Below are 23,513 nucleotides of genomic sequence, written 5' to 3'. Positions count from 1 at the left end.
TTAATTGCCTTCTTTACAGCTGTTTCAAGGCAATGTGTAGGCATATCTTGTTTTATTGCGAGAAGGGAAGCTACAGGGAACCAGGCAGAGGGCCTTCTTGGTAGTGGCGCCCACCTTGTGGAATGCCCTCCCATCAGATGTCAATAAACAACTATCTGACTTTTAGAAGAGATCTGAAGGCAGCCCTGTTTAGGGAAGTTTTTAATGTTTGACATTTTATCGCTTTTTATGGGTGTTTTTGGTATTCTGTTGAGAGCTGCCCAGGGTGGCTGGGGGAACTCAGCCAGATGGGTGGGGTATAAATAATAATAATAATAATAATAATAATAATAATAATAATAATAATAATAATTATTAATTGTGCATTGCTCTATTGCGTGTCATAGATATTGCTCCTTACGAGGATGCGGATGCAGCTGCAGGCAGCTCAACTGCTTCCAGTGGAAAGAAGCCCATCACCACCTTTCTTCTGTCCAAGGGAGTGCTGCTGGCTAGGGCTAAACCAGGTTTTTTGCCTCCTGCCCCTGCCCCTGTGGAGAGCCAGTGTGGTGTAGTGGTTAAGAGCGGTAGTCTCGTAATCTGGGGAACAGGGTTCGTGTCTCCGCTCCTCCACATGCAGCTGCTGGGTGACTTTGGGCTAGTCACACTTCTCTGAAGTCTCTCAGCCCCACTCACCTCACAGAGTGTTTGTTGTGGGGGAGGAAGGGAAAGGAGAATGTTAGCCGCTTTGAGACTCCTTCGGGTAGTGATAAAGTGGGATATCAAATCCAAACTCTTCTTAATAGACCACAGTATAGTGAAAACCAGTGTTCGAAATTTGCCAGGCACCAGGTGGATTTTTCACCTGACTATTGACCCCTTGCAAAGAAGTGAAGAAGCCTGGGCACCAGGATGGCACCTGACATCTTCATCACCTGGAGATGCATGCCTGAGGATCACTGGATCTTGACTGTTTTCACACACTAATACCACATCCTATAGAATTCTATCAGTCATATTTTATCTGCACAATCAGAATGAATTTCAGGAACCAAGTTGCTTTCCCCTGGAGCCTGAGCAGGAGCAGGAGCGAACAACAATATACATAAAACAAAAAAAATTCCTTCCAGTAGCACCTTAAAGACCAACTAAGTTAGTTCTTGGTATGAGCTTTCGTGTGCATGCACACTTCTTCAGATACGCACGAAAGCTCATACCAAGAACTAACTTAGTTGGTCTTTAAGGTGCTACTGGAAGGATTTTGTTTTGTTTTGACTATGGCAGACCAACACGGCTACCTATCTGTAACTGGAACAATATACATGTTTGTCTTTACTTACCCCACCCCGCTGCCCTGCTCACAGTTGTGAAGAATATCCCTACGTTGTGAATGGTCCATGTCACCATTCAGAAAAAAAGGTCGGAATAGACCAATATAAATGTGGACTGCCCCTGGATCTAGTCACATTTCTTCTTAAACTAGCTCAAGGTTGTCATCTGAACTAGCCATCTCTACCAATCCCTGCACGCCCCTCTTTTCCCACATTGACTTTTCATCACTTTCCAGACCTGGATAGTGGTGATTGTATTAGTTTAATTCAAACACAAATTATCTGCCCAAATTTCTATTGAGACTTTTCAGGGCTATTATTGCTTTAATTAGTAGCTCTCTGCTTACCCCTTTCCATTAAGTTAGATATTTAGTTGCTTCTTATGCAATTGTTGCAGCATTTCCGAATTTCCCTTAATTAGTCAGTTCCTGTTCCATGGGGGTGGGGTGTTAGCTTTAATTATTTGCTTCTTCTTTGCAGCAGTCCCCCCCCTTTAAATGAGTGCAATTTTACAAAATAGAATACATTGAATTAGCAAGCAATTGTTCTGGCTGCAAAGAGGAAACCAGTAATTAAGGTCCCCTATCCTGAGCAAGGAAGAGAAACTGACTAATTAGCAGCAAGTCAGGAAGACCACAGCAAGGCAAATGAACAGGAAGAAACTAATTAGCCACTTTTAAAAAAAGAAGAAGTAGTAACAGCAAGAAATGTTACATTGACATGGCTGAATGGGACTCCTGAACAAATATATATATTTGCATCTTGTGCAAAGGGACATTACCAAATTTTGATGGGGGACAGAGAACTATATTAATTGCCATGTAAAACTGCTGGGGTTGAAGACATTTGCAGTGGGCTGCCAAAATTCTTTAGTTGTGACTCCTGCATTGCAGGCGGTTGAACTAGATAACCCTTTGAGTCTCTTCCAAGCCTACAATTTATGATTCTATGAGTAGCTCAGCAGCACTAATGAGTCCTAACATGGAAGCAGACAATATCCACTCCATCTTGAAGCCAGTTCAGAACTGGGCTGGAGTTTAAACCAGCCTTTCCCTGATATATTGGACCACAACTCCCTTCAGTCCCAGCCAAGCATGGCCATTTGTCTTACTTCACCTCAAAAAGGATATTGCAGAGTTAGAAAAGGTTCTGAATAGGACAACCAAAACAATCAAGGGAATGGAACGACTCCCCTCTGAGGAAAGTCTGCAGTGTTTGAGACATATTGTTGCTTAGAGAAAAGCTTGTGAGTAAGAGTTGTCATGATGGAAGTTTATAAAATTATGCATGGCATAGGGAAATGTTCCCTGATACCAAGATGAGGGATTCTATGGAATGCAGATAGAGAGAATTGATAAGAATAATGATCTGTTGTGACCTTGACAGAAGCATACAATAGATGAGCCTTCTTGTGTTTTGGCTCATCTTCCTCTTTTTTTCTTTTTCTTTTTTCCTTTCTCTCTCTCTCTCCCCCCCTCCTCTTTTACTTTTTCTTTTTTCTTTTTTCTTTCCCATAATGGCTTATGTTCTGTGCCATGTACCTTTTTTTTGTAGTTTTTAAGCTTTTTTCGTTATTATTAAGGATTTTTCTTTTGTAATTTTGGTTGTTTATATTTATCTGTATTTGTTTAAAGCAAAATAAAAGTATTAAAAAATTATTTTAAAAAAATTATGCATGGCATAGAGAGCATGGATGGAGAACAGTTTGTGCACCCCTCTCTCGTAAAACTAGAACATAAATGAAGCTGAATGGTGGAAGATTCAGAACGGAGAAAGGAAAGCCTTTACACAGTGCATAGTTAATCTATGGAACTCACTCCCACAGGAGGCAGTGATGGCTGCCAGCTGCTTGGATGGCTTTAAAAGAAGATTGGACAAATTCATGGAGGAGAGAAATATTGAGGGCTACTGTTCTGTCTCCACAGTTGGAGGCAGTATGATTCTGAATACCAGTTGCTGGAAACCACAGGAGGGGAGAGGCTTCTTGGGCTCGAATCTTGCTTGAGGGCTTCCCACAGGCCTCTGGCTGGCCACCGTGAGAACAGGATGCTAGACTACATGGACCATTGGCCTGATCCAGCAGGCTTTTCTTCTGTTCTTAACCTGTTGGTCTCCTGGTATATTGGATTACAACTCCCCTCAGTCGCTGTCAAGCTTGGCTGTATTGTCTGCACCTTCTCTGACCATAAGGACAGGACAAAGACATTGTCCAACCCTACTGCATTGGTTGCCCTTATTCTAGAACCTTATTTGTTTTATTTGTTTATTGCATTTGTATCCCACCCTTTTCTCCAAGGAGGCCACTGCAGTGTCCATTGTCCTTCCCCTTCTAACCCTAATTCTCACAACCCTGTGAGGGAGGTCAGGCCAAAAGTGTCAAGGTCCAGTTCATGGGTGATCGAAGTCCCGGCTGGGGATGTCGGGACCGGGGGCAAGATGGTGGGGTGGGAGCAGGAATGGGAGTCAGGAAGCCAGGAGTCAGGAAGCCAAGAGTCTGAGGGTCAGAGAGCCGGGAGTCAAGAAGCCAAGCGTCCGGGGGGTCAGGAAGCAAGGAGTCATGAAGTCAAGGGTCCGAGGATCAAGTAGTCACACAGCAAGGCAGGGAACATGTTGCTGTGGCAAAGAGTCAAAGAGAAATGCTGACCTTATATCCCTTCCTGGCTCTTGCCACCAGGTGCTGTGAGTTACCAATCGGCCTCACCTGTGCGGCCACGCCTTGCCTCTTCAGAACAAACTTAGGAAGGCCCCAGTCCTGCAAAGTCCTGCTGGTCACAGGGCCTGGCTCCTGCACATACTCCTGACAAAAAGGCAGTGCCTGGCCCAAGGTCATCTAGTGAGCTTTATGGCCAAGTGGGGATTCAAACCCTGATCTCTCCCAGGTCCTAGTCTGGTGTGCTAACCACTAAACCACACTGGTGTACATAAGGGTGAAAATATCGAAAAAGAGGCTATGAAGGGCAAGCTATTATCCCCCCCCAACCCTGTCAAATTTTGCTGTCATCAATGGGAAAAAGTAGCACACAGGTTGGCTTCACAAATCCAAGTCACTTTGACCTTTTGTATTGGGCGAGGCACCAAACACGCCTGGCTTTGGGATGCTCTGAATTCTGTCAGCCTCACTTCACTGTGGCTGCGCTGAAGAGAGATAAAAAAAACCTGGTTTGAAAAGACCTAAGTATACAAAGGCCTCAGCTGGCAGGCAACAGGAATTCTCACCAACCCGTGTGGACAAAGGATAATATTCTCAGGGTGGGAAAAGGGCGATTCTCCATTCCCATGGAGCTCCGTGAAGTGGAAGAGCAAGGGGGCATGAATGCCAGCCAGCCAGGTTTCGGAGCAAAGTCTTCCAATTTGCCTTATGTTTGAGGGAGAAATTCACCGCAAAACCGCCACCTTCCAGGCCAATAACTGGACCTCCTCTCCAAATTGGCACAGCTCTCCCATGAAGACATTTCCCCCTCTGGCTAGATTTGGAGCCAGCAACAAGTCATGGGTCCTCTCCCATTGCCAGGCAGGGCAGATTGTTGCCCACTTTGTCCATCGCTCACTGGGTGACGGGACTTGCATTCATACTGATTGTGAAAAGCTCCTTCCAGCCTGCTTTTGTCCCATGCTTATGTTATAAGCTGATCAGGGAACAGGGAAGGCGGTGGGGGGTGGAGTAAGAAATCGAATAAAAAGTGTGTGTGTTGTTGTTGTTTCACTGGGCTTGACATGGCGGGCAGGGCAGACGTTCCAGAAGGATTATCTCATCGCCATTGGGGGAGGGGCGGGAGCTGATGGAACAGAGAGGGAAGCAGCAGCAAAAGCCCAGGGGAGGTGGATGCAAACCGATGGCTTATCTGCGTTTATTGAATTCAGGTTGTGACTGCCACTTAAGAGAGATGAGTGATGGAGGGCTAGTGTGGAAAGAGACACAGCTCAGGGCTACTGGATTTGTCCCCCTCCAAAACAAAACAAAACAAAACAAAACAAAACAAAACAAAACAAAACATAGCTTGCCGGCTGGCACTTATAGAAACATAGAACTGTATACTTGGAAGGTGTGATCAACAAAGGGACCCCAAGGATCATCAAGTCCAACCCCCCAGGAATCACAGCTAAAGTTGCTTAAGAGTGTCACAGGGATCAACATCTACGCTGAAGTCTTCCTCAAAATATCCGACTTTTTGCACTAAGCAATGGGGCAGGTCAATGCATTGGAAAGTATGGGATGAAATTTGCTGGCTACAGTATCTTCTAACCTTCCCACAAGCAGATCAGGATAGATGCTCAATAAACAGGTCCTCTGGAAGGGGCCTCTCTCCCACCAGCCCCAACCACCACCATGGCCAATGAATGGTCAGGGGTGGTGTAAGTTGTGGTCCAATGACATCTGCAGGATACAGGTTGGCTATACCTGCCTGGTCTGGGGCAACAGGGTCCCAGTTCCGGGGCTTACCAGGGTCTTTGAACTCTGGAGGATATGAATGGATGAAAAGGGGCCTTGTAGAGAGCTTCAAAGGTCTTTCCCCAATGCCACAGAGTAAGCAGAGAGAGTCATCACACAGCAGAGATTGCAGGGTGGAGTATTCTGTTGTTTCCAGACAGCGCTGAGCTGCAATGTATCTCCTTTTATCAATTAAGCATCCTTTGGCAGCCTCCAGTGCCCCAGCAGAGGAGGAGGGGGAGGAAACCCCCACCATTCCTGATGTGACAGACAGCCAGATGCTCTGTCGGCAGGAAGCCGACGTGACTCTACCCACGCCAAGCTGGCTCTGCAGTCTGCGCAACAATGCCCGCGTCTCCACCATCTGATGCTGCGACCTTGAACGACAGATGGGAGATGCCTGGGCAAAGGCAACCGACTCTCTGGGTGGACCTAATGCAACTGCCCCCTCTATCTGCTGTAGAAACCCGCCCTGCCCCCAGACAGAGCCCTGAAGCCACCAGCATCATGCACACCACCCCACAAGGAAAAAGAAGAGACCCCAGTGCAGCTGTAATGTCCTTTGAAAGATCAACCTGTGAAAACAGATTGCAAAGGTTTCAGGATGACCCGATAGCAATGCTAGGGCAGAGCAAGCAGAAGATCCAGGGTCAATCAAGCCATTGGTTAAGCAAGGCTCATGCCCTCCAGATATTTTGCACTATAATCTGTGTTAGAAACTGAGATATGAAAGCTAGGAGCTAAATGGCATCTTAAACCTAGGTTATAGGCACAACAACGGAACAAGTGCGCCTTTTTTATAACAAGAACACAAAGCTGCAAATGAATGAACTGCAGCTAAAATATTATGTTCATTTTTCACATGGTCTAGTCCTTCCCCTGCCCACCCCCCTAATATTCTTAAGAGGGGCTCTTCTCTAGTCTTCAGAGAGGAGCTAGAAGTGGGGAGGCAGAAAAAGTCCTTCCATTCTGCAGTTTTAATCAGAAATCTTAGGCGCAGCACTGCGCCCAGAGCTCAGAAACTGCTCGCTCTAATGAAATACCCTGTTGCAAAATGCGCCTAGAACAATGGGAGTTTCGAACACTGACTATAATCCCATCAGCCGCATGATGCCGGGGCAGATAAGCGCATGGTCATGCAGGCTGAGGCTCAGGAGACATGCAGTCCAAAACATCTGGAAGGCACCAGGTTGGCAAAGGCTGATCTAAGCATGGCAGCTTTTTAGATTAGAAAAAAAATACAACTAAAGAGGTCCATAAAGTCATGAACAGTGCAGAGGGGGGATTTCTTTCTCTCATCAGGCTGGAATTCAGGGTCTACACAGAACTAAAGGGAAATAGATTCAGAAGGAGCAAACTCTTTTGGATCACCACCCGTTGGGTTCCCCAGTTCCCCCTACTCTACAAATAGTAAGGTAAAGGTACCCCTGCCCGTACGGGCCAGTCTTGACAGACTCTAGGGTTGTGCGCCCATCTCACTCAAGAGGCCGGGGGCCAGCGCTGTCCGGAGACACTTCCGGGTCACGTGGCCAGCGTGACATTGCTGCTCTGGCGAGCCAGAGCCGCACACGGAAATGCCGTTTACCTTCCCGCTAGTAAGCGGTCCCTATTTATCTACTTGCACCCGGGGGTGCTTTCGAACTGCTAGGTTGGCAGGCGCTGGGACCGAGCAGCGGGAGCGCACCCTGCCGTGGGGATTCGAACCACCGACCTTTCGATCGGCAAGCCCTAGGCGCTGAGGCTTTTACCCACAGCGCCGCCCGCGTCCCTACTCTACAAATAGCATTATTCAAAATAGCAGTTTGCACGACACACTAAGGAAGATAAAAACACAATGAAATTTCAAACAATTAATTCAACATTTGTTCAAAACCCAATTAAAACTGTTTAGTTTAATTAATTCAACAAAATTTATGAACTTGATGCAGTCAGACCAGCTTTTCAAAGTCTAACAGGCATTTACACCTCCAGCAGTTCACTGTAATCCTTCTGCCTTTTATACAATAAAACATGTATACAGCTTGAGAGAGAGATGGTGGGAAATATTATTTTCAAGCTCTCTCCCTCCTTCCTTTAGCCTGAGGGAGAGGCTCCGATTCCTGGGCAAATGTCAGATACCATCCATGGGCCTAAGGAACTAGCCTCCCTGGTCATGGGCTGATACTGACTAGTTATCCCGTCTTTGTGAAATTCAATTTTCTGTTTCTTTTGGCAGAGGGGAACTATGCAGGTTTATAAGGGTGCAAAGTCCTTTGGGCAGGCAGATGTGTGTTTCTCTCATGATCTGCAACCATTTAAATATTAAAAGAAAACAACAAGATCCTCATTGCAGGAGGCTGGCTCTGGTTTGTTATTCTGCTTTGTAAGTTACCCAGTTCCCTCTTTAATATTTCACTCCAGAGGGAATATTAGAAGGCAAATATTAGTACTGGGTACGTATCATCTTGAGACAAACAATCTCAAATAGATTGAGGGTAGGCTCTCTCTCATGGATATTCGTGAGCTACTTGAGAACCTTTTCCAGCTGAATAGCGGGATTTTTAAAAAACCAAGAACATAAGAAGAGCGTGCTGGATCAGGCCAGTGGCCCTTCAAGTCCAGCATCCTGTTCTTACAGTGGCCAACATGATGTCTGCGAGATTCAAACACAAGACCTCTCTCCCCTCACTGTGGTTTTCTGCATCTGGTATCATCTAGTGCAACCGCCTGCAATGAAGATGGCCATTCAACCTCTGCTTAAAAATCTCCAATGAGGGAGAGGGCACCATCTTCCAAGGTACTCCATTGGACTGACAAATGGCTCTGTCAGAAAGTTCAGTCAGAATTTCCTTTCTTGTCATTTGAACCCATTGGTTCAGGTCCCACCCTTTGTAGCAGTAGAAAACAAGCTTGCTCCATCTTCCACATGGCAACCCTTTGGATATTTGAAGATGGAGATCATTCTCTTCTCTCAAGCCAAACATCCCCAAGTCCCTCCACCATTCCTCATAAGGCTTGGCTTCCAGACCCTTGATCATCTTGGTCACCCTCCTCTGCACACGTTCCGGCTTGTCAATATCCTCCTTAAAGCTGTGTGATTTAAATGAATGATGTGCATGCAGGGCTGGAATGATCCCTGAATATACAGGAATGTGCTACATCTACATTCTTGCAAATGCATTTGGATGTAGCCAAATAGGCTTGCTTTCTAACTCAAGATATTATAATCCTTAATGTAATACGAAGATTGTGGTGGGATGGGGAAGAAGCAGCCCTGTTTAGGAACTCAAAAAGGACAACTGCATATTGGGCTTTCCCCCTTTTTTTGAGGGGGCAGATGTTTCTATTGTTTTCTTAATACATCAAGGCACTGATGCCCATTTTGATGAGGCTGGTTCCATCACTCTGCTGGCACCCAGTGGACAGATTCCCCACTTCCTGTGCCAAGCTGGCTATGAGACGGGCTCAGGGTGTGGGTGCCACTTCCATTGCCAGTCTACGGGCAGACGCAGCCAGCTCTGCTGCACGGCTTGCGAAACAAACATCCTGGCAAGCGTTCTCCAGCTTCGCCCTGAAGACATGCAGTCCATGTAGGGCCCATTGGAAATAAGCAAACAGGCCTGCATCACAGAATTGTAGAATTGGGAGGGACCAACCTCTGTTGAAAACCCTCCAATGAAGTAGAGTCCACCACCTTCTGAGGGAGTCCATTCCACTTAGGGTTGCCATATTTCAAAAAAGTAAAAACCAGGACACCCCAGAATGTATTGAGCTATTTTTTTAGGACACCCCAAAAATTTCAATTTCAATTGACTTGCCGAAGATCCAGGACAAAGCTCTGCCTTTCGGAAATCCAGCAGTTCTTACCACCAGGAAGTTCTTCCTACTGTTTAGTCAGAATCTCCTTTCCATTCCCCCTCCACTTTTAAATGGTGGTTTGAGTGCTGGACTCTGGGGCCCTGGTTCAAATCCCAATGGGAGCCGTGAAGCTCCTTGGGCGATTATATTTTTTAGCCAGCTGACCCTTCTCACCCAAATCTACCTCGCAGGGTTCTTGTGAGCATAGAATGAGGGTGGGAGAGAGAGAACTGCAAATGAACTCACTGGAGGAAAAAGTGGGACAGGAATGCAATAAACAGGGGGAAACTGAAATGCGAACATGGAAATATAGAAATGTATACGCTGCTTCGAGTTCCGTGTTGGAAGAAATGTGGGGAAATAAAGACATCAAAGACAGAGCATTATTTCTAGAAAGAATGGTGAGCAGCTGAAGGCCAGGAATCTCCCCCTCCCACAAGACCTATCTGGGCAATGCTATCCCCCCCCCCCCACATTTGTGCTGCAGACTCATGTATCTCCTGCCCACCCCCCTGCGGCAACTGCCCTCCTAACCTTGTGGCATGAGGTTCATGACAGAGTTAATTAGGGTGCTCTGCAACCCAGTTCCTATGGCAACACACCTCATGCGCACGCACACAAATGCACATCAACTACTCATTGATTTAATTTTGCCTCCAGCAGCAAGGCTGATGATGCATTTGCAAGAGATGCGCCAGGAGGTCCAGAGAGTGGCCTGATGTGTACACACACACACACACACACACACACACACACAAACTGGGTCCCTGCTACTGAGGAGGAGCCACAGTTAAGGACTTGCTTTAAGAACATAAGAAGAGTGTGCTGGGTCAGGCCCATGGCCCATCCAGTCCAGCACACTGTTCTCACAGGAGTCAGCCAGATGCCTGTGGGATTCGGGAAACCTGCAAGCAGAATTTGAGCACAAGAGCACTCTCCCCTCCTGTCATTTCCAGCAACTGGTTTTCAGAAGCGCTGATGCCTCCGAGTGTGGATGCAGAGCATAATAGTGGCTAGGAGGCATTGATAGCCCTCTCCTCCACGAATCCTCTTTTAAAGCCATCTTGGTTGATGACTATCACTGTTTCTTGTGGGTTTAAGTTCCATAGTTTAACTATTCACTTTGCAAGTAGAAAGCCTTGATTCAGTCTTCAGGTAACAGGTGGTAGGAATGACCCTAGAAACCCCTCTGCAAATCTGGATATTTCAGCCTTCCCCAATCTGGTGCCCTCCAGATGTTTTTGACTACAACTCCCATCTGCCCCAGCCAGGACATACTGCATTTAGGCCACATTTAAACCCTACATTTAAAGCACTATGATATCCTTTGAAACAATCATGGCTTCCCTCAAAGAATTCTGGGTGCTGTGGTTTGTTAAGGGTGCTGCGAGTTCTTAGGACACCCCTATTCCCCTCCCAAAGCTACAATTCCCAGAATTCCATGGAAAGAAGGATTGATTGTTAAACCACTGTGGGCAGGTAAGGCCCATCCCATCACAAGATGCGGCACACAGACACCCTGTTTGAATGGCAATGCTCATCAACTTTGAGGGGGAGCCAGCCCCCTCAAATATTTTATTGGGGGGGGCGAAGGGACCTTGGGCCTTAGGAGGTGGCTCCTCTGACTCTGGGAATTGTAGTTTGGGGAGAGGAACAGGGGCGTCCTAACAGCACCCTTAACAAACTACAGCTCCCACAATTCTTGGACGAAGCCATGGCTGTTTGGAGTGGTACCATAGCGCTTTAAATGTTTGGTGTGAGTGTGGCCATACAGGACAGATGAGCCAATGGTCTGGTAACAGGAGAAGCCAGCATTTTGCATGCTCGGCCAACCCCCTGCTTCACAGATGCTGGCAACTGTATTGCAGACAAGGAGGCTGAGTACAGACCCGCCTTATCCTGGTCTCTACCGATATTCGCTCTGTACAGTTAAAACATTGGCTAGTATTACAAAGGGCATCTTTTCCGGCTGAACGGAACCCAGCCTGTGAATGACTGCACTATACAAACAGCTCTGCGATTTCAGCCAAGCACTGCCTCTCCCAAATTTAACATCCAAGTTTGCTTCTGATTGTGTATTTATTGTGTGCCTCAACAGGAGATGGCCATTATTCAGCTCAAGTGTCAACGGTGGACCACGGATAAGAAGAATCTCCTAGAGGCCCAGCTGAGGGCTGGTGAGCCCCACGCTGGACCCAGAACAACTTCTGCCTTGATACATTTAGCAGCTGAGCACCAGGCGGTGTGAGAAAAATGGCCTTTTCCTTTGAGGAGCTTCTCCCTTCCTTTCTCTTTTTAAATAGAAGTGGTCTGACAAACTGCGCCAATGATCTGCTGCTCCAAAGATCCCTCAGAAAGACTCAGTCTGGCAAGCGGAATCGCTGCCGGGGCAACAGGATAGAGATGGCCAACAGACTTGCTGGAGAGTTTCCTTTGAAATGGGTGTGTCAGAAGCAGCAACAACCAAAATAAAAATGGGAGAAATGGGATTCCCAGCCCCAAGTCAGGAACAAGGCCTCGGGGTCATAGTCCATAGCTCGGTGAAGATGTCCACCCAGTGAAAAAGGCAAATTCCATGCTGGGGATCTTTACATAGGGAACTGAAAATAAAACTACCAGTATCTGAATGCTATTATACAACGCTATGTAGTGACATAATAATAATAATAAGAAGAAGAAGAAGAAGCCACCCGTACATACGTTTAGAGAAGATTGGAAAATGTTTATTGAATATATGGAGGGAAATTGTGTACACTTGAAATTGTTGGCAGCATTAAGATAAATTCCACAGTGTAAATAAGTTTTGATGGATGTAATAATGGAATGCTGAATGGTTTAGTTTATGTAAAATATGCAGGGATTCATGATATGCAAAATGAACCATGGAAGGAGAAGAAGGGAAGTCATTGATATTTTAAGGATGTTTAAATAAGTATTCTAAATTGTAAAACAGAAATTTTAATAAAAATGATTATTAATAATAATAATATTTCTTATAACCCACCCATCTGACAGGGTTGCTATTTGGGATACTGTGTACGGTTCTGGTCGCCTCACCTCAAAAAGGATATTGTTGAGTTTGGAAAAGTTCAGAAAAGGGCAACCGGAGATCGAGGAGATGGAATCTCCCCTAAGAGGAAAGATTGCAGTTTGGGCCTTTTTTCTTTTTTTTAGTTTAGAGGGAAGGTAAGTAAGAGGTGTGGGACGCGGGTGGTGCTGTGGGTAAAACCTCAGCACCTAGGACTTGCCGATCGTCAGGTCGGCGGTTCAAATCCCCGCGGCGGGGTGCGCTCCCATTGCTCGGTCCCAGCGCCTGCCAACCTTCGAACCCCGGGTGCAAGTAGATAAATAGGGACCGCTTACAAGCGGGAAGGTAAACGGCGTTTCCGTGTGCGGCTCTGGCTCGCCAGATGCAGCTTTGTCACGCTGGCCACGTGACCCGGAAGTGTCGGCGGACAGCGCTGGCCCCCGGCCTCTTAAGTGAGATGGGCACACAACCCTAGAGTTGGACACGACTGGCCCGTACGGGCAGGGGTACCTTTACCTTTTACCTAAGTAAGAGGTGACATGATAGACGCATATGAAATTATGCATGGCATGGAGAAAGTAGCTACAGAAAAGTTTTCCTCCTCCTTTCATAACACTGGAACTCGTGGGTATCCAATGAAGATGAACATTGGGAGACATAGAAGAAAGGACATCTTCATGCAGTACACCGTGATACAGAGCCCTCTCCCACAGGAGGCCGTGATGGGTTTAAAAGCGGATTGGACCAATTTATGGAGGAAAAGGTTATCAATGGCTACTGTGCTCTGCCTACTTGGTTGGAGGCAGCAATGCTTCTGAATGCCACTAGCTGGAAACCACAGAGGGGAGATGGCTCTTGGGTTCAGGTCCCAGTTGAAGGCTTCCCATTGGGGCGTCTGGTTGACCACTGTGAGAACAGGATGCTGGACCAGATGAGCCCCCAATGGTCTGATCCAGCCGGGAACTTCGTATGTTCTTATCACATCTGCCACTCATACATCAGCTTACAGCTGCTGCAACTGATCATGCAAAGCGTTTGTTTTGGGCTGGCAACAGAGAGCTGGAGGCCAGATGCTGTTCACGGTATGTCCACAAATTATTCCTCATTTAATGAACACACTTGCACTGTACTTTTAGGGCAGGCATCCCCCCACCGGCTGCCTTCCAGATATGTTGGACTACAACTCCCAGGCATGTTGGCTGGGGCTGAAGGGAGTTGTAGCCCAGCACATCTGGAAGGCAGTAGGTAGAGGAAGGCTGATCTTAGTGGAACTTCACATCCACTCATCGTCAGTTTCACAGCAGAACATGTGCATTCAAAATTGCTTGAGAAATGAAACACTTCAGCTCAACAAAGGCCCATCACTACGCTCCATTTACAAGCCACTTTAAAGAAGGAGAAAATAAGCAGGACAGAGTTACGTTTATGGGGGTCAGTCCCATGAGAATCCTCCCCAAACACCTGGAGAATCTAACTGGGCCAGCCTTTCTCCCTTTCCGTGGGCAGCTGAGCAGAAAACAACAGATACACAAAAACTCTACCAGCAATTTAGAGGCTTGGAAGACGCACTGGGAGAGATGTACATGCATGCCCATTACCCATGACAACACATGAATTCATGCAGTCTCCTGCATGGAATGTACCCTTAGCTTGCATTAGTTATGTGCAGGAGCTAGAAACTGACATCTGCTAGTCTGAATCCATCTTCTGTTCTCTTCACTTGAGGATTAGAAAGACCTGTTCGTCCCCAGTTGGTGTTGTCTTCCCTCCCTCTCCACCATTTCTACACAAAGCAGCTTATAACGAAGTCTGGACAGAATGAGGGCGAGAAAGAAACAGCATCATTTTCCGTGGAATATTCCACTCAGGAAGGTGTAAGGAGGACCAAACACCCCCTCAACCAGGGCCTCTTCTCCTGGCATCCATTTTTATAGTGCATTCAATGATTGTTTGTGCTCATGGCAGTACTGAGGATATGAGAACGCGATCCTGCTTTCAATACTAGTTGTGCCTGCAAAAGATTCAGGGCAGACACACAGCTTTGTTTCTGTTCAGTACACATCCCATAGTTCCCTGCTAAAATCTTGTAACAGGGGTGGGGGGGTGGGGGAGAGGGCAGGGAGGAGTAATTATTATCATTATTATTTCATTTTATAATGTATATAAAACAAAGAGCAATTATAACAACAGATGAAAATTAAAATAGGAAAAGCAAAAGTAAAAAATAGGCATGTAGAATAAATAGCTGCTCCTGAGTTGAAATAACAAAGTCCAAGTAAAGACTATCAACGTTATCTGATCGTCAAGTATAGTTCCAGATTTCCATCCTATAAATTTATATGCTACAAATGTTCTGCAGTCTGTCTGTTGTCCCACTTTTGTTACACAACAGTGCAAGATGGCAATAACGTGGTAACAATGGGGAAAGATTCACACAGCTACCAGTAAAGTGGACTGATGTGTGGATGGTCCAGTATAAACCTATCCCAGATGCCCTCTTATTCAATCATAGAATCACAGAATTGCAGTTGGAAAGGACCCCAAGGGCCATCTAGTCCAGCCCCCTCCAATGCAGGAATCTCAGCTAAAGCATCTATGACAGATGGCCAACTTTTGTTTAAAAACCTCCAAGGAAGGAGGAAGAACGTCAACAATGACATGCTGCGGATTGCACCCCCCAAAAAAACCCACCCACTAGTCTGGAGGGGTCCTTGGAGTATATCCTTCTCAACATACTTGAAAGGTGCAGGATTACCCAGAGATCTTTGTCCACCCCACCCCCATGCCCAAAGGCTGTGTAGGAAAAGGCCTGATCAGCCTGAATGGGAGAGAGACACTGTGCCTATTATTTGACAAGTTACAATGGGTCAGTCAGGACTGATGAAAGAGGGGCAACGAGTGGAGAACTGTACCAGGTCCCCCAAGCTCAGAGCCATCCCCTCAGACAACTGAGATATGTACGGATATATGATGGGCAAATAAGAAGAAGAGTGTACTATTTTGTACAGAAGGGGTCCTGTGTGCAAATCTGGCCATGCCCACATTAGGTCTGCTGGGATGCCCTAATAAGCTGCCTTGCTCTGGTTTTTCAGTCTACAAGGCACAGGTGATGTGCACCCAATCCTCTCAAACTCCTCTTGGCAGCCACAACATTGGAATATAAAAGCCAGGTATGGAAGATGTGATGCAAATGTGAGAATGTAGCTAGGGAAACTCTGGAGAAGTGACTATTCTACCCTCCTGGTGCCTTCCAGATGTTTTGGACCATATGATGCTGGGGCTGATGGGAACTGGAGTCTGGGCTAGTTGTTAGAAATATCAGCCAGAGAAGTTCAATTGCCCATCCAAAGCTTAGGATGCAAACTTTCCAAAGCTGGCACAGATGTAGAGCTTGATAGAAGCACCAGCTGAAATTTACTGTATGGTAACTGACTTTTCTATTTATAAGGTATCTCACTACACCCAGTCGCAAAGCCAGAAGTGCTAGCAAGCTGCCAGGAGGAATCAGCGAAGTAAGCAGAGTGGTGGAGTAATGGGTGGGCTCTGGATGGGTGCAGCATCACGTGAGTTTTCAGAGCTGTTATGCAGGCTGCTTTGCAGGTCCTGAAGGACTAACTCCCTCTCCTTCCTTCTGAAAGAGAGATTCAATATATGGTGCACCCCTTATGCAAATAAGCAAAAGGCTGGACCTCACTTCTCCTACAGACTTCTGAAAGTGTTAAGGAGTGGCAGATCAGGGGAACTGTCTTTAGAAGAAAGTTTGCACAAAAAATGCATGTATTCATGGGGGAAGGGAGTACATTGCCTGCAAAAATGCGTACAGTATGGTGGAGAAATGCATATAAAAACACTGTCTTAAATTTTTTCTTAATTAATACAGAAATGGTGTGAAATGAACTGGAAAAGTAAGAAACTCAGAGAAACTCATTCATCCACACATACGTCTGCCCACTATCTTAATTTGCCCAGAGGCGCTCCATGCATTTCTGCCTCAGTCTTGTGTATTTAGGTTTTTTCCCCTTCTACAAGAACAAAAAGTAACCCCATCACTTCCCTTTCCATTGTTCTGCTCATTGCAATAAATAGGGAGCTCCCTTAGCCTGTGATAGATCATTGGTCCATCTAGCTCAGTATTGTCTACACTGACTGGCAGCAACTATCTGGGGTTTCAGACAGGGGTTTCTCACAGTGCAGGAGTTTGAACCCAGGGTCTTTTGCATGCAACCAGGTGCTCTGCCAATGAGCCATGGTCCTTCCCATTGACAACTTTGGGTCAGTGAGCAAAACCATGGTTCCCTACTACAAGAAGAGCCTACTGGATCAGGCCAGGGGCCCATCTAGTCAGGCATCCTCTTCTCATGGTGGCCAACCAGATGCCTCCTCTGGGAGACCCACAAGCAGGATTCAATCACAAGATCAGCCTCCCCACCTGTGGTTTCCAGCAACTGGTTTTCAGAAGCATCACTGCCTCCAATTGCAGAGGCAGAGCATAGCTATCATGGATGTTGTTGTTGTTTAGTCGTTTAGTCGTGTCCGACTCTTCGTGACCCCATGGACCAGAGCACGCCTCCACTACCTCCCGCAGTTTGGTCAAACTCATGCTGGTAACCTCGAAAACACTATCCAACCATCTCGTCCTCTGTCGCCCCCTTCTCCTTGTGCCCTCCATCTTTCCCAGCATCAGTGTCTTCTCCAGGGAGTCTTCTCTTCTCATGAGGTGGCCAAAGTACTGGAGCCTCAGCTTCACGATCTGTCCTTCCAGTGAGCACTCAGGGTCGATTTCCTTAAGAATGGATGTGTTTGATCTTCTTGAGTTCATGGGACTCTCAAGAGTCTTCTCCAGCACCATAATTCAAAAGCATCAATTCTTCAGCCATCAATAGCCCTCTCCTCCATGAATTTATTTAATCCTCTTAAAGCCATCTAGATTGGTGGTCATCACTGCCTTCTGTGGCAGTGAGTTCCACAGTTTACGCACTGGCAAAACGCCTTTCTCCGTACATGCCCATCTTACATAATAAGAAGAGGAAAGGGGAAAGCTGGTATTCCAAAGACTGGGATGCCATTTAGGTCTTTTGACAGTGCAGTTTTAATGGATCAATGAGTAGTTAAACATTGATGGGTTAATGCCACTAGAGGGGCACATTTTAGGTAGCACATCCAGCTTCTCTGGATGCATTTCCTACCCACATGGGATGCTTTTCCCTGCCCCCACCCCAGTATCAAACCAGGTAGAGCACTGCTGATAACCTTCTTCCTATTTCTGATAAATCACCATTCCTACTCTGCTTCGTAGAACGCGGGTGGCGCTGTGGGTAAAACCTCAGCGCCTAGGACTTGCCGATCGCATGGTCGGCGGTTCGAATCCCCACGGCGGGGTGCGCTCCCGCCGTTCGGTCCCAGCGCCTGCCAACCTAGCAGTTCGAAAGCACCCCCCGGGTGCAAGTTGATAAATAGGGACCGCTTACCAGCGGGAAGGTAAACGGCGTTCCGTGTGCTGCGCTGACTCGCCAGATGCAGCTTGTCACGCTGGCCACGTGACCCGGAAGTGTCTGCGGACAGCGCTGGCTCCCGGCCTATAGAGTGAGATGAGCGCACAACCCTAGAGTCTGGCAAGACTGGCCCGTATGGGCAGGGGTACCTTTACCTTTACCTTTACTCTGCTTCGTAGAACGTCATCCCTGGGTGGGTCTCCCTGCAGCTCGTGAGCTGGCTCATTTTGCTGACTGGGGAAGAGCAATTGGTGCCCCTTTCCCCCAGAACAAGAATATTAGAAGAGCCTGGATGCAGGATCAGGCCAAAGGAGTCCTAGCTAGTTCATCATCCTGTTCTTGCAGTGACCAATCGGAAGTCGGTTTCATCTGTACCAGTGGCTGAAACCCAGCACTGAAAAGGCAAAGTCTAAGACAGGCGTTTTGTGAACCCCCAAGCTCCCAGACCCTCCAAGTGTTCCAAGGCACAGTCCTAGATTTACAGAAGCCCTCCTAGTTTCTGATTTGATCCTGGAATCTCCCATGTTTTCTTGGGATGTCCCTATTTTCACCAGAGAAATGTTGGAGGGTATGGAGTTATGCGACCCCCCTGAGCCAAGGAGATAAGTACGGTAACTATACAACCTTTAAAGGACACATGAAGGCAGCCCTGTATAGGGAAGTTTTTAATGTTTTAATATATGTTGGAAGCCGCCCAGAGTGGCTGGGGCAGATGAGCGGGTTATAAATAAAACTATTATTATTATTAAATAGAACGTACCTATTTTCATCAGAGAAATGCTGGAGGGTATGAGCTTCCCTACCCTTTTTTCCATTGCAAGAAATCAATGTGGAAGCACCTCCACTTTGGAACTCCCTGCCTCTTGACATCAGGTAGGTGCCTTCACTGTACTCTTTTCAGCACCTACTGAAAGCATTTTTGTTTAGACAAGCCTACCCAGATATTTAGAACACGGATGTGTTTTTAGTTTATTGCTGGTCTAAGTTTTTTTGAATGTTTTAACTGTTTTTACTAATAATCTGGCTGTTTTGCTCTTCTTGTAAACCCTGCTCACATCAAACACACCCACCCACCGCCAGTTTAGGTGACAATCTCCCAGGGCTGTTTCCATTTTTAACTTGGGAGATTTCTTCTAATGAGCTTCATCAATAGAAGTACCCTCTCTGTTGAGAGATTCTAGGTTGCCCTCCTATTTTTAGCATCTGTGTGCTATCAGTACCAGGTCAAGGTAGGATTAATCATAGGTGACATCTTAACAGTTTTAACTTGGTGTGGTCACCTCTCAGGTGTTCTCTGCTAGGGAAGAGGAAAGAGCTTTATAAAGTGTTAAAAGACTTCCCCACTCCAGAACTCACCAAAATACCTGCTTAGCTTTCTTTCTAGATTCTTTGACTTCTCTGGATACTGCTCACCCATTTTCAAGTTTTGTCCTCAATCACAAGGGCTTTTTAAAGTGAAAATAAAGATTCCAAGGTGGAGTCACCTTGTGTGCCTGATACTAAACTACACACCCATTTGACTGCAGAAGTGCAGTGCTTTTTAGCCCCTTAAAAATGCCATACATCCTATGTTGCAGTGGGACTTGCTCCCAAGTAAACATGCATACGACCAGACTGGAGGTAACTGTCAAAATTAACCCAAGGAAGTGCAAGATAATAATTTGCTCAGCTTAAGGAATTTAACAGACACCAAAGGGTAGAAGATAAAGATGTGTGGATTAAAGCGAGTGCTTTCATCACACTTCAGAAAAAGCTTCAGTTCTTACATTTTAATGTTTGGATTAGATGTGAGGAGTAATGAGATTGTGGAAAATGCAAGGATCACCTTTGGGCCCAAAGAACAAGAAAATATGCCCACAGATGATCTGACCAGAGAGGAAGTAGTTAATGCTTGCAAAGCATTTTTTGAAAGAAAGAAAGAAAAAAAGAAAGAAAGAAAGAAAGAAAGAAAGAAAAGAACATGGGCAGGGTAAACTCTTTAAAAAAAGAAATGAAAAAAGTAGATACTTAGAAGCCAAACTGTTAAATTTCTCCTGAGGGGGTTTATATTGGTACACTATGCCCGCAATTTGCATGCATTTAACTTTATGAGGGTAGCAAAACGAAAATGACTTTGGCAATCCCACCCGCCATTGAACCCAGTAGGTTTTGACTATATGCAATTTTGGCTTCAGGTATGATCTCCAAAATGTAACCCCTGTGTAAGCTGCAGGCCTACTGTATTGTAAATGGAAAGGAAACAAGGCCTTCATTTGCAGAGAAGTCTAAGTTGCTTCAATACAGGAAAGAGAAACGTTGAGCTCAGCTGCCCAGGAAGTTCACCTGCAGAAACCTCATTGAATGGATAGTGCAGCAGCAGCATAAAATGTCTGCAATGGCAGGCATGGCACCACCTCCCCATAGCTGGTGCCCTCCAGATGTTTTGGACTACAGCTCCCATCAGCCACAGGACCCATGATGGCTGGGGCTGTTGGGAGTTGTAGTTCCAAATATCTGGAGGGCACCAGACTGAGGGTGGCCAGCAGTCATAGCTTCCATACTTAGATTAAAAGAAGCAGGGCGTGGGCAGAACGTATGACTCAGGCACCCCCAACCTCCAGGTTCTCCTTGTCTCTCATATACAGAAAAGATGCTGAAGGAACCTGGACACGATGGGATCACAGATGAATGCTTCCCCTGTTCTACAATACCTGCCCACTTGCACTGTATCTCGCAGCAACAAAAAGTATTGCCCAGCTGAGAACATCCAGCAGTGTGTCACACCTTGAGAATCGGTGATGCTGTGTGGGTAGAAATGCAAAGGGATAAAAAGGGATAGGTTCCCTCTTCCTGAGCTACAGAGGCCTCTGTGCATGTGCAAAACACTTTTCTGGAGCACGTGGCAGAGTAGCAGCTGATTTTAACTTCCAGCAGCTGCTTTTTAGTCCCTTGCTGGGTACTGCTTGGCAGGGCCCTCAACTTGCAAGGGCAGAGCTCTGCAAAACAGAAGACAAGACTACAAAACTACTTTTTGTAGGTGTTCCTAGAGTTATGCCGAAGCACGAGGCCAGAGGGTTGCTGACACTGTAAAGGCTGTCAAATTTGAGAGAGCTTTGTCTAATTCCCCAGCTAACCTGGCCTCTCTCATATCACGTTGGAACAGAAGCCACAGGCTCCAGTAAACAGTCAGACCAAAGCACCAAGCAAAACTTTTCACTTAAGAGGAAAAGGGAATTTTCAGCCTGATAAACAGGGAGGAGAGACCACACACTCTCAAAGAAAGTGACAAAAAAATCCCCAAGACTGAAACAGTAAAGCTGGCTCCTTTGTATGGTATGGCCTTGCAAAGTCTCTCCAGAAAGCAGAGACCTCTGGGTCATCTCCCTTCAAATTCCCTTCCCTGCTTTCTCATTCCACACATGTAGGCAAACTCTTCCAGGTTAAGGGAACTGACGCCAAGAACCCTCAGATTTTGAGGGATGCACTATTCGTCTTTATTTATAGAAGTATTTTTATACTGATCTCTCACAAAACATCAAGATAGCATACAGCAACACGAAACACATTTAAAAGTAACTCAGAATCATCCTTGAAACTACTGGTTACTGCTTAAGACATTTTGGAACTCAATGTGCTGATCTACAATCCTTGCGCCGACCACAGGAACCCTGAATGATCCCATTTTGCAGTTTTGATCAACTGAGGTCAGGGGGACTCCCTGGTTATAACTCAGGAAGGCTGGATTTTGAACTCACCTCCAAGTATCTGCGGTTAATCGTTTGACTGGCATGTAAAGCTGAGCAGGTTTTACACTTGTGCCAATGAAGCAGGAGGACTGGGCAAGGCTAGTTTAAACTGTGAGAGGCTGCTCCATCCCAGGGCGAACTCCCTTGCCCTCCCTCTTCCATGCCCCCCCCCATTAGACTTCCTTCCCCAACAGCCACCTGTAGGGCTCCCCAAGCACCCTACCCAGAAGGTTTTTTTATATTAAAAAAAACGCCCTCCCAGGAATGGGGAAAACGCGCTGGATCTCCGTCAGAAGCAGAACTTGGAGAGCAGGAAGCTTTCCCTTCCCTTGCTGGGCTAATGCGAAGCCAAAGCGGGACGTGTCACAGCAACCACTGGAAGCCGAACGGAGAGAGCAGCAAAGAAGTCTTGCACGCGGCAAAAACGCACATACCACACCGGGCAACAGCTGCCGCCACTGTGGAGCGGGCACGCTGGCTGCTTCCGAAAGGGTTAAAAATGCAGTATATCTACTGCACAATCTCCCCCTGTGCAAAGGCGCTCGCAAAGCTCCGCTGATGCAAGGAAGCCCAGCCGACACCACCTCGCTTGCTCACACTCGGGGGCCTTTCCTTGAAAAACTGGCCAAAGACCCTTCCTGATTTTGCAATTAAAAAAAAAAACAAAAAACCTCGCAAAAAAGGGAGCTGCAGAAAATCACGAGGCACCAATGCCAGCTCTGCGAAAAGGACTGGACCTGGAGGCCGGTCTGCAGCCGGGAAGGCGCCTCTGCTAGGGACCCCCATCCCGGGCAGGCAGCCGCCGGGAGGACCCCAGCAACGGGCGCTGAGCTGACGGAAAGACCCTACCCCACCCTGACCGCCACCTCTGGATGACAGCCGAGGCAAGGGAAGGCAGGTCCTTACCTTAGAGACAGTCATGCAGAAAGTTGTCTAGGAGGAGTGAGGCAGCTCTCCAGCAGGCAAGCGGGGAAGCGGGAGGGCGCTGCTATTCCCCCCCTCCAGAGAGAGAGAGAGAGAGAGAGAGAGCGCACGCGGGCGGGGTGGCTCGGAGAAACCGCCTCTGGATTTTCCCCTGCAGAGGAATCAGCGTCAGTGGTTACAGGAAGAGCAAAGGACCACCCCTCCCCCCTCCCCTCCCCTTTGGCACAATCTGGTGGAGCTGCCCTTAGTTTATTCCGGGGTGTGTGTGTGTGTTTCTGCCCGCGTGTGTACTAAGAAGGGACGGAGCCTCCTCTGCAGGAAGAGAGGCAGGAAGAAAGAAAAGGGGGAAAGAGCCAAGCCTGGGGGGCGGGGGGGGGGAGCGGAGAGAGAGAGAGAAACCAGCAAAATGAAACTCCGGGGGGAGAGCAGAAGCAGCAGCAGCAGCCCAGGAGGGCGGGGGTCGACATTCAGCCTCCCCTGCGACACCCTCCTCTTAACTCTTGATGGACCAAATATCTGGGCAGAGGGATTCGAGGATGCTCTTCAAAGGGTTGCCACAAAGGCCCAGACTGGCCTTGGTGGATGCAGCTGGATGGAAGAACAAACCGATGCAGTTTCGGAGAGGGAGGGCAGAAGGAACAAGCCACCCTCAAGTTTCAGTGCCAAGGCTAAGGGTTGGGCACATCTGCTCCCCCAATCCTGGAGCGGGGGGGGGGGCGTTGTTTGTTTGTTTGTTGCATTTATAAAAGGTAAAGGTACCCCTGCCCA

At 47.1% G+C, this 23,513-nt stretch overlaps 1 protein-coding gene across 1 annotated transcript in view; it reads right to left on the bottom strand.

Annotated features, from left to right (window-relative positions):
- CORO2B (coronin 2B) overlaps positions 1 to 23,033 on the bottom strand; it is a 73,150-nt gene extending 50,117 nt beyond the window's left edge. Inside the window, exon 1 of the mRNA XM_028706064.2 lies at positions 22,728 to 23,033. Coding sequence (XP_028561897.1) covers positions 22,728 to 22,742 — 15 coding nt within the window. The 5' untranslated portion in view covers positions 22,743 to 23,033. The remainder of the gene's footprint in view (positions 1 to 22,727) is intronic.
- Between the last annotated feature and the right edge of the window lie 480 nt (positions 23,034 to 23,513).

This window comes from Podarcis muralis, chromosome 14 (genome assembly GCF_964188315.1).
Source record: "Podarcis muralis chromosome 14, rPodMur119.hap1.1, whole genome shotgun sequence".
Taxonomy (NCBI): domain Eukaryota; kingdom Metazoa; phylum Chordata; class Lepidosauria; order Squamata; family Lacertidae; genus Podarcis; species Podarcis muralis.
This window is presented reverse-complemented; position numbering and strand designations above follow the sequence as displayed.